The sequence below is a fragment of the Stigmatopora argus genome, chromosome 14 (genome assembly GCF_051989625.1).
Source record: "Stigmatopora argus isolate UIUO_Sarg chromosome 14, RoL_Sarg_1.0, whole genome shotgun sequence".
In the NCBI taxonomy this organism is placed as follows: Eukaryota; Metazoa; Chordata; class Actinopteri; order Syngnathiformes; family Syngnathidae; genus Stigmatopora; species Stigmatopora argus.
In genome coordinates, this window is record NC_135400.1 from 6,542,432 (window position 1) to 6,553,632 (window position 11,201).

General features: G+C 39.6%; 3 protein-coding genes across 5 annotated transcripts; all 3 read left to right on the forward strand.

Annotated features, from left to right (window-relative positions):
• Positions 1-764: 764 nt before the first annotated feature.
• ppp1r27a (protein phosphatase 1, regulatory subunit 27a) lies at positions 765-3,550 on the forward strand. The gene is made up of 3 exons (XM_077619530.1): positions 765-1,434; positions 1,548-1,698; positions 2,887-3,550. Exons 1-3 carry the CDS (start codon positions 1,029-1,031, stop codon positions 3,005-3,007), a joined length of 678 nt encoding a protein of 225 aa, XP_077475656.1. The 5' UTR covers positions 765-1,028; the 3' UTR covers positions 3,008-3,550.
• Positions 3,551-4,811: 1,261 nt separating this feature from the next.
• mcrip1 (MAPK regulated corepressor interacting protein 1) lies at positions 4,812-7,391 on the forward strand. Of its 3 annotated transcripts, none has more exons than XM_077619022.1 (5): positions 4,812-4,957; positions 5,479-5,568; positions 5,664-5,782; positions 6,259-6,363; positions 6,444-7,391. In XM_077619022.1, the coding sequence occupies exons 2-5, from the start codon at positions 5,561-5,563 to the stop codon at positions 6,506-6,508; spliced, it is 297 nt and encodes a 98-aa protein (XP_077475148.1). In that variant the 5' UTR covers positions 4,812-4,957; positions 5,479-5,560; the 3' UTR covers positions 6,509-7,391. The 3 variants fall into 3 exon arrangements, with proteins under 3 accessions (XP_077475148.1, XP_077475150.1, XP_077475149.1); XM_077619024.1 differs by lacking the exon at positions 4,812-4,957 and adding an exon at positions 5,019-5,066; XM_077619023.1 differs by lacking the exon at positions 4,812-4,957 and adding an exon at positions 5,097-5,194.
• A 748-nt stretch (positions 7,392-8,139) lies between these two features.
• Positions 8,140-10,948, forward strand: alyref (Aly/REF export factor). Its single transcript, XM_077619514.1, has 6 exons — positions 8,140-8,521; positions 9,803-9,955; positions 10,025-10,172; positions 10,268-10,331; positions 10,397-10,580; positions 10,662-10,948. Exons 1-6 carry the CDS (start codon positions 8,282-8,284, stop codon positions 10,674-10,676), a joined length of 804 nt encoding a protein of 267 aa, XP_077475640.1. The 5' UTR covers positions 8,140-8,281; the 3' UTR covers positions 10,677-10,948.
• Positions 10,949-11,201: the final 253 nt, after the last annotated feature.

An 11,201-nucleotide genomic window follows, 5' to 3' on the forward strand; every position in this document is an offset into this window, starting at 1 on the left:
GAAATGTAATATTCATCCATGCTCTTCATTTTAATTTCATCCTCAAACAGAAAGTCGGTACTCATGATTTACTTTCCCGGGCCACACAAAATGATGCGGCGGGCCAGATTTGGCCCCCGGGCCGCCACTTTGACACATGTGGTTTATAACATATACTTTACCAAATGGTATGTATATATATATATATATATATATATATATATATATATATATATATATATATATTGCAGCAACACGCTTATTTATTTATTTATGTCTTTATTTACTAACTTGCTTATTACCTAGTCTAATAAGATTATTTATCTATTTATGTCTAAAATGCCTTTCCTGTATCTGTATTCTCACCCTCTTGCTACTGTGACAATAAAATTTCCCGAATACGGGATGAATAAAGTTATCCAATCCAATCCAATCCAATCAAATAAAATTGTAGCAAAATGAACAGCTCAAATTTGGCAAAATATGTACACACCATATTGCATCTGAACATATTACTCTTTGTATAGTACAGGCAACATTGACCGTTGTGAAATTTTATACAATTTGATATCGCTTTTTCGAAACTCAAAGGGAACACTTTGGTTGTCAACATTTTTATGAGCTAACAGCGGGTGTACTTTCATGTGACTTCACAGTGGGTGGGGTTGGACAAGTGCTTCTCATATGCACACTGAAGTCACATTAGGCCCCAAAATAGCCTGACAGAAACTATATAGGTGTGCTAGCATGGCTTTCACCACAAGACGACCATTCTTTACATCTGACAACTTCCACCGCAACAGACAGAATTTCAGCAAGTGAAAGAAGAACGCAACTTTAAAAAGAATTAGATCTTGTCTAGGCAAAGAAAATGCCTTAACTTTTATCATTTATAGAAATTAACAGATGGATATCAGTGGACGCTGAAAAGAAAAGGACAAGCAAAGAGGACTAAAGGATTGAAAAGGATATTATTGTTTTTAGGACACTTTTTTATGTCCATCACGCTCGGCTGACAACAAAGAGGAAGAACTTTAAACGCTGCAGGAATGAAGTACAATTGCAATACTCTAGTGTCAACGTACACACGGCATTCCCAGTACACACCAACTTACAACACACCTACACAATATAGAACCAGTTACTATACACCATCATATCCCTCTGCATCAAATTACACCCTAACCCCTCACAGTGGCACACATTACACCCCTTCATACGACACACCCTCCTACAAGTATGCGTCGACATACATTCCTTCCCGGTACAGTTCAACGTGGCGCACCCAAACACGAGAAAATCCAGCTCCTGTGATACCAATCACACCTGCGAAGAGAACTGTGCACTTTCCCAATGACATCATCTTCCAAGATGTAGTTAGACACGGAGAACTGGAGCAAATTGGTCGTTTCATTAGAACAAGGAAGGTTCGCATCGATACACTCTTTCACTCAGGTGAGTAGTGCGCTAGTGGTTTCTTTGTGCATGCATGGGAACTTAAACTGTCAGTGGTTTGAGGTGAGAGCAATGCCATGCTGGAGTCATCTCATGTAGTGGGGTGCTTTCAGGTATGGCAGCGCTACATGAAGCCGTACTGAGCGGAAACCTGGAGGTGGTGAAGCTGCTGGTCAAGTATGGTGCTGATGTCCATCAAAAAGACAAAGAAGGCTGGACACCGCTTCACATGGCATGCAGTGATAGCTTTCCTGAAATTGCAAGGTAACACACTCTTACTTATTTTATCAATATTCAAAGAGTTGGCAGTGATAAAAGCAATGACTGATGCAAATTTAAAAAAAAAATGAAAGGTAGAGAATGATTTCATATGGCAAATGGTGGTTGGCACATTGTCCCAACACCGGAGTAGTTTCAGATTTTAATCTTAGTTCATAAAGGCTGCTGGTGGTCTTTTTTTTTTAATTAGCATCCAGTAATTAGCACGACACACAATCCCTTCTGTGCAATAACTTCGAGGTCTGCAATAACAATGTGCAATATCTTAGTCTGTGCAATATTTTATAATTTACCTTGCCCGGATGTGACTTTTTATATTTTTATATTACTTATTCATTTTTTTTACTGGGAAAACGCACTTTGTGGAGCAGCACCACCAATTTCGTTATACGCAGCTGTTTATAACGACAATAAAGGCTTTTGATTTGATTTTGATTAAAATGTTGACAATCAGGTCACATCAGAATTCATCTGCTATTACGTCATCTTAAAATATGTTGAAATTTGAAGACTATGATGAAGATGAGCTCGCTTGACAAAATGATTAAAAAAATAAAATTAAGAAATAGGCAGCTCAGTGGAAAATGGTTGGCATGTCAGTCTCACAGTTCTGAAATTGAGGGTTCAATCCCTGCTGGAGTTTGTGTGTTCTATCCAGGCTGGCGTGGGTTTTCTCCGGGTGCTCTGGTTTCCACCTTCATCTCAAAAACATGCATGGTGGGCTGGTGGAACACTTTAAATTGCCGCAAGATGTGAGCGTGAATGGTTGTTGGTCTCCTTGCGCTCAATTCAGAGTGTCCCACACCTACTCCCCATAGTTGGCTGGGATATGCTCCAGCACCCCCGGGATTCTTGTGAGGATAAGCAGTACAGAAAATGAAGGATTATTTAAGAATAATTCTATCCTCAAACCACATCCAAAATCAACCAATAACCAAAAGATTGTATTGGATTGTATTGGATAACTTTATTCATCCTGTATTTGGGAAATTTAATTGTGACAGTAGCAAGAAAAGGCATAGTTATAAGTTAGACAGTACAGACCACAGAACAACAAAGCAAAAAGCACAAAGTACAAAGCAAATATGAAACATAAATACAAAACAGATGAGAAAGTTAGGACTGAATTCATTCTTACACGGTCTGGAATTCTACATGTCATTCTCCACACAGCTATCTCCTTTCGTTGGGTGCCAGCACAGAGGCAGAAAATGAGAATGGCGAGAAACCGGCCGACCTCATTGACCCTGACTGCAAAGAGCTGTCCAAACTGTTTGAGGTTGGCTGTATGTAATGGCACTTCCGAGACAGAGGGGTGAAACTGAAGAAACAACTGAAAAATTGCTTTAGATCCTATTTTTAAAAAGTTTTAAACTGAGCTTGGTATATAATTTTCATGGGTTTTTTTTTTTCATTTCAATTAGGTAAGAACCTAATCTCCAAATAGTAATTTTTAATGTTTCATTTCTGTCAGCGTGTGACTCACAGTAAATGCTTATTTCCTCTCCTCTCGCTGGTGTAGTAAAATGTGTCACAGAATTGAAAGATTGTGCTCATTTACTGGAGTAGAGTTTAAGAATTACGTCTTGCAATAAATTGAAAGCAGAGTTTGAGATACTGCACTACAGATGTAGACCATTCAGTCAGATGGAGGTCATTCCTGTTAATTCTAACTGCTGGGCAGGGAATAGATCATAAAAATGATAAATTAACACTTCACTCCGAAATCCTAAATGTTGGTTATCTAATAATGTACTGCATTTCCCTTTCATGTTTTGGTGTTTCTTTTATCCTGGTGACTAAGCAAAAGAAAACAATGTCACCAATGAGTCTTATCAATTTCTCCTCAATAATTATTTTTGTACATTTTCATAAATAAAAACTTTTGATAAATAAATATTAGCTTTGTTATTTGTGCAAGTTATTGATTTTGTGTGTTTTTTACCTTAGCTATACAGGTTATCTATTATCATTAATTGAATTAGCTATTTCATCAATGATCATAATAATGCTAGAATGACTAATCATAAACACTATATTTACAAAAGAAAAGACCTGTTATTCTTTGTATTAGTGTTGGTATTATTATTGGTATTAGTGTTAGTGGAGGACGGCCTGGCGGATGAGTGGTTGGTGCATCAGCCTCACAGTGGGGGACCTGGGTTCGAATCCAGGTTGGTCCACCTGTGTGGAGTTTGCATGTTCTCCCCAGGCCTGCGTGGGTCTTCTCTGGGAACTCTAGTTTCCTCCCACATTCCAAAGACATGCTGATTGGACACTAAATCAGGGGTGTCAGACTCGGGTTGGTTCACGGGTCGCGTTAACGCCAACTCGATTTCATGTAGGCCGGACCATTTTAGATATAATATTTATATATTTTTGTATAAATGGATTAAAAGAACTGGATTAAAATCCCTGAATATTCAGTTTTTTTATAGATCTAAAACAATGTTTATTTTAGCTTTTTTTAAATATATTTTTAGATTTTACAAAATACTTTTTGAACTAAAAACACAGAAAAAATGATTAAAAAATTATAATTATTGATTTAAAGGGGGAAAATCAGGAAATTTAATATACATCTATACTCTTTAATTTGATCCTAAAACAGAAAGTCGGCACTCATGATTTACTTTCCCGGGCCACACAAAATGATGTGGTGGGCCAGATTTGGCCCCCGGGCCTTCACTTTGACACATGTGCTCTAAATTGTCCCTAGGTATGAGTGTGAGAGTGGATGGTTGTGATGCGAATAGGTCAGCAACTTGCATGTGTGATTGGGAATTTCTTTTTTCTGCTTCTATTACTGGGTCATGCTACATGCAGGATAGGCTCCAGCACCCCTGCGACTCTAGTGATGATAAAGTGGTTCAGAAAATGAGATGAGATAATTTTTGTATGTATGATGGAAGATGAGAGCTGATTCTTTCTTGGAGTCAGATTTTTTTGTGGGATTCGCCAAAACTAATGGACTCCTGATTGTATTGCTGTTTGCCCTAACCTTAACCCCGAAAAGAACGTATGAACAGTGTCTTAATTGAAAAAATAAACGATTTTATTTGACTGTAATTGTTCTGTTCCGTTGAACGACAGTGTGTAGCGCTTTAATGCCGTAAAAGAAAGAAGGAGGTGACGAAGAAGACCACTTCCGCGTTTCATACCGGAAATGATTGGTTGGCATTGGCAACGATTTAGCTCAATCCAGCGTCGTATACAAGTAAACTAAAATATATATTACTCACAGGTTTGTTTACTGCATTTACTTCCTTTTATAAATAAATCGTGGTTTGCACCTCAAGGAATTTTTTTATCTGGTGCTCATGTTGATAAAGATTCTGCGATTCAAAGCTAACGTACGTCAAGACAATTAACAGCTAGCTATGCGGAAAAATGTTAGCCGAATTTATTGTGTCAGCAATTCTACATCGGTAGCGGTCTCCTAGATTTACAAAACGACAACACATCCCCTTAATAATTTGAGGTATTTAACAACCAGTTAGTGAATAAAATAGCTAAACGTAATTTAATTGCATTGCTTAAATCCCTGTAAGTTAAGGGCGAGGAAAGTTTAGACGTAAACAAAGCTTTTTCACCGTAATTTCATTCTTTTCTGACGTATCACGAGCCTTTGCAACACGGCTAATAGAAAGATCTTAAAACCAACAGTAAAAATAGTGCCTGTTAAGCGACATCTATGTATTTGTTTAACACAAAAGTTGTTTGTGTTTTAGCATTGTTTGACGTTTTAAAAATCTCATTTTTCAGTGGTTGCTAGTTGAAGAAACCAGCGAATTCTTCCAAAGCAGTCACCGCAGAGCAGTGGGACGACAGCAGGACTGTAAACAGAATGACAAGGTATGTTGTTATTATATTATTACAAAAAGTAGTAAATCATTTCAACTGAAGGTAATGGATGGCACTTGTCTGTTGTTGTGTTCAAATTTTCCAAGCTCATCTGCTCCAAGGATGGTGAATAGTTACAAGCGCACTTCAAGCCCCAGATCACCTACCAACTGTGGGGAGCTCTTTACCCCAGCACATGAGGAAAATGTGCGATTTATCCATGACAGTAAGTGTTATTTCACTTTGGGTGGATTATTTTATTTCCAAATTGTACAAATATGCGTTCATCCAGTTTCTATGAGCAACCATTGATACTCATACCTAGGGACAATTTAGAGTGTTCAGCCAGCCTACAGTTTCCTCCCACACCCCAAAAACATGCTTGGTAGGCTGGTTGAACACTCTAAATTGCCTGAAAGTATGAGTGTGAACTTGAATAGTTGTCTATTTCCTTGTGCTCGTGCGAATATCTGGCCACCAATTGCACTAGAAACATTTTGAGCTATATTCTTATTTCAATTAAATTTTCGTAAATAATTTGGATATATCCAGTTTGAAGAAATGTTAATTGCAGAGCAGTTTTTTTTAGAAGAATTTCAATTCTTATTATTCCTAAAAGTATCATTGCATTTAATTGTCTTTTCAATCTAAAATTCCCTGATTGTACACCACAAATTAGAAATATATATTTTTTTTTCACAGCTTGGCAGTTTGTGCTTAGAGAAATCAGAGCAGCACAAAATACTGAGCGTAATGACCGCGGACCACAGGAATATGTTGAGAAGAATCCAAATCCTAACCTTCACTGTAAGCATAGTTGAAATCAAATACATAGATCCCATTAAATAGTAAAATACTGACACATTTTCCCTCTTGGTGATCATTAGCTTTCACGCCAGTGGACCTGACTGACCTCAAGAAACGTAACACACAGGACTCCAAGAAGTCTTAGTCCTCAAGATGGTCCAAGCACTTTTTCCCACACCCATCATCATTGAAAACTTTTCCTCTGACACCCAAGTCAGCCCCATTTGCCAATCTGAGGCAGAATGCCAAACATTTTTTTCTCTAAACTTTTGAACCACAGCAAGCTTGTCTTTCTTTACATCCTGCAAGTGATGGCGAAGAGTTCTAAGTAATTAAAAATCTCTGTTGTGAATCATATTGAAATGCAGCAGTCCTCCTACAGGACTGATTACTCTTCATCAGATATTGGGATCTGATGCTGAGGTGAAGACTTCCAATGGACACAAAAGACTGCAGTTAATACTGCTACCACAGACATTATAGAGAAAATAATAAAGGGCTTTTCTGTTTTTATTTTTTTGTAAAAAGTTATCTGGCTAGAAAAAGTGTAAATTTACAATGTGACACATCGGGTGCACGGTTGATGAGCCAAAAACAATGTCAACGTTTTTATCCAAATTTGTGTTTTTCCTAAAAATGCTTTTCCCCTCTAGTATTTTGTCCTGTCAATTAACACCTCTTCCGAAGGTATCCATCCACCATTTGTCTACAGGGACTGTGTAGTCTACGAGTACAGCTATTCCTGGATGAAGAAACCGAAACCTATGGATTTCTAACACCATTGCTGGAAAATTCTGTAACCTAAATGCAAAAGATATGAGGATGCTATTCAAAACATCTCACCCAGGCATCACATGCCCCGTTTGGAATAATGAACAGAAAAGGAATGAAAACACTTAATTCTCTACGCTTTGCAAACGCTTGGACCCGATGCCATGGCATCGATGCTGTTTTATTGTTTTTATGCCCATAATACCTTCAATGATTTTACAGATAAAATCCAATAATAAATACCTTATAGATCCCAATGTTGCAAAGTATTGTTACTCACGCTGAATGTTTTTTAATTGATCACAAATAGCCTTGACTATTGTCAATGCTGATTGTTTGGGCCTTGTGTAATTGACTATCCTTTTATTTTAACACGTGTAATATTTAGTTTGAATGTGTGAGTTACACTAAGAACTATAAATACCCAAGATTAAACACCATAAATAATTTGTACTGTACATATTTAAGAGTAAGATGATGTAAAACTATTGTTTCATTCATACCTTTCTTATAAACTTAAGTTACTCTATAGAGTATTATATATATAATATAATATATATAGTATATATACATATATATATCGCCATTTTGAATATATAGATATTGTGTGCCTGTTTGTGTGCATACATATACAAATACAAAGTTGGCATCATTTATCTTGAAAAACCACACAGCTAATCTACAAACACCAGACTATACATAGGTTATAGACATTATAGTACTTTTATTATTAATTTACTGTCCCATATAATAATATTTTGTATTAGTTTTTACACACAAACTCGCTACCACTTGCAAAACATGGCAATTTTCAGCGTCAGATGAACTTTAAACTTATAATTAGGTAGTGTTTCTCTTTTTCCACGTAGTTCCTAGCGTCAATTGATAAAATTTAAATGTTATACGACCAAAAAAAACAGCAAATTTTTGAAACGCAGACGCCATTTTGGTTTAATACGTGTGTGACGTTGTTACGTACGTTGCGTAATGACGTGTGGTTCCCGTACGGTTTTTTTTATGCTCTTTGTCTTGAACCTAGCCAGTTGATTTCCGTTTCGTGGAGGCAGGCGAGCAGCACTAGCAAGTTTAGGGCGTACCTTTTTTTCTAAACACCTTTTTTCAGTAGTTCATCTTTTTGAAGAGCATTATGACCGACAAAATGGATATGTCTTTAGACGACATTATCAAACAGAACAGGCAGCAGAGAGGTGGCGGTAGAGGTGGAAGAGGCCGCGGCCGCGGAGGCTTTGGCGGCGGCCGAGGAGGAGGCGCTGGGCGCCTTGGAATGAGCGGCGGAGGATTTGGAGGCCGAGGCGGAGGATCCGGTCCCATGAGGAACCGGCAAAACACGAACCGCGCCCGAGGCAGACCGACGCCGTACAACAGGGTATGAGAATGGGCAGAAAAGGGAAAACCTTCGGCAAACTTCGGAATGCCTGGGTAGCAACCTTCTATACTGCGGCCAGCTTGCTAGCTCAACGCCTAGCTAGCTAGCTAATCGACGAATAAAAGCGATTGCTAGCTGCCAAATTTCTCTCGACGGAGGGCTCTTAAACGAGCGGTTGAGCAGTAAAGGAAATTGTATGCTTAAAAGTGTTTGTCCTTTCCGAAACAACAGCGCCTTCCATTTTCCCCCTCAAGAAGATGCCCATTTTTGAAAGAGCAGATACGCAGGCCTTCTTGGCCTAGTAAAGTTGGATCGTGGAGGGTCTTGGCGTCGCCATTTTGAATCTTCTGCTGTTTCGTCGTCCACCGCCAATATATTTGCTATTCATCAAGTCTCTTCGTGGCGGCGAGAGGAGAACATCAAGAGCACCCCCAGTATTTGTTTTTGTTTTTATTTTTCCATTTTGAAAGGAGCACTGTATTGCGTACAGCCAGGATGTTGTTTGTCCGGGAGTGGCCCACAAGCGCCATTTGAGTGCTCTTTTCCCCCCCTTTGCAATCGATGTTGTGGATGCACACGAGGACTTCAACCCCCTTTCATAATGTCCTGATAGTTAGCTAATCCTCAGCCCGTTTGCGTGCGTCTCTGAACGTACCAGACAAAGTCAAAATGGCGTGTTCTCAAAATGGACGCTCGGCTAAAGCTACCCTCTCATAAACGCCGTAGCAGCTCTAGGTGTTCAGATCGAGCCACATTCATCATGGACACTTCTCCCCCGACATTTAAAGCCAATCTAATCGGCTTTTAACGAACTTTTGATCACCCTGGAAACATTTTCAACGCGGGAGGCAAGGCTGCTTCAGCAGGAGATCAACAAGATGAGGATAATTTCTGGAGAGCCTCCGGTGGAGGAAGCAGTGGGCCACATTTGATGTTAGTCTGGTGGGCCAATCTAAAAAAAGAAAAAAATGGCGCTGTGGTTAGGATGATTGTATTTTTTAGCAAACCTAAAAAGCCAAAAAAAAATCTGTGCTCAGTAATGCATGTATTCAAGGCAGTGTTGCCCATATAGATCTTTTTTTTGTGTATAACCTGTGAGGGGTGATTGGGTGGGCATTGGGCAAAAGGATAATGGGCACCCTCTTGGGGGAGCTGAGCACTCTGGCCATGTTGGAAGTGGAGCCTCTGCTTGTCCCAACGCCCAGCCATGTGGACTCTGTGATTGACAGAGACAAGCGGATTCCCCAAGTCAGCAGGTGCGTTCTCTTTGGTTTGTTGCAGCCTAAACAGCTTCCGGATAAATGGCAACACGACATGTTCGACAACGGCTACAGTGGATTCAACGGCGCGGCTGGCGGTGGGGCCGGCGTTGAAACCGGGGGGAAGCTCCTCGTGTCCAATCTCGACTTTGGTGTCTCTGACGCAGATATCCAGGTATCAAATCACAGTTTTGCTGTCGCGAATAAGGCGTGAAGTAACAATCATTCACCTTTTCTTTGTTAGGAACTTTTTGCCGAGTTCGGGACGCTAAAGAAGGCTGCAGTCCATTACGATCGTTCAGGAAGAAGTCTAGGAACGGCAGATGTCCACTTTGAAAGAAGGGCCGATGCGCTCAAAGCAATGAAACAGTACAATGGTATTCCCCTCGATGGTAAGTTCTTATAGTGAAGAGTTATTTCCTTGCAGAATTGCCAACTCGACGTCCACTCACGCCTGTTTTTTTTCCCAAATTTTTTGTCCTTTTAGGAAGGCCCATGAACATACAGCTTGTCACGTCACAGATTGATACACAGAGGCGGCCAATGCAGGGGTAAGTGTTGGCGAGAAACCTCATCCTAAAGAACACACCGTGACATTTTTTTTTCTTTCACCTAGCATGAACAGAGGCGGTGGGATGAACAGGAATCGCGGGGGCAACTTTGGAATGCAGAGAGGAGGCCGCATTGGCGGTCGTGGTGGTTTTAGAGGACGGGGTCGAGGAGGACGTGGAGCGACTAGTAATAAGCAGCAGCTTTCAGCAGAGGAACTTGATGCCCAGTTAGACGCCTACAATGCGAGAGTGAGTCTGGCTTTTTCTGGGTGGTCAAAAAGTAACATTTATATAGCTTACTAATTTGCTGTTGCGGTTCTGTATTTTCAGATGGACACCAGCTAAGCAGTGTTGCTGTTCTCTTTGGTCATCCTTTCTCATCATGTTCCACACTGAAAGGATGCCTGTTACAATAGTGCAAATTGTTTTACACATGGTTGTCCTGATGTGATTGGTCGTCGCTCCAGCCTGTTAACTGCTCTGAAATGTTTTTTACCTCTTTTTTTCTGATGAAAATGGTTTGTGTCTGTAGGTTCAAAGTTGGAATTTCCAAGTGCATTCCTCAAAACTTGTAGTAAATGAAACTTATAATAAAACCTGCAGTGTATATAAACCAACTATTGTTCTCTATTTTCTGGCTTGTTCCTACATCTGCAATGAATCCATCATAGTTTTAAATGATGTCAGCCATTCTTGGTTTATGAATAAATGTGAGAGTAATCCTAGGGCCCAATTAGTTAAAACAACCTTACAAACCCACATTGAGATTCATAATACCAGCATAATTTTATACAAGTAGCAGTGGGGCATTCATTAATTTGCCCGTAATCATTTAGGTATCTGTAATATGAATAAACTGGCAAATTCCTG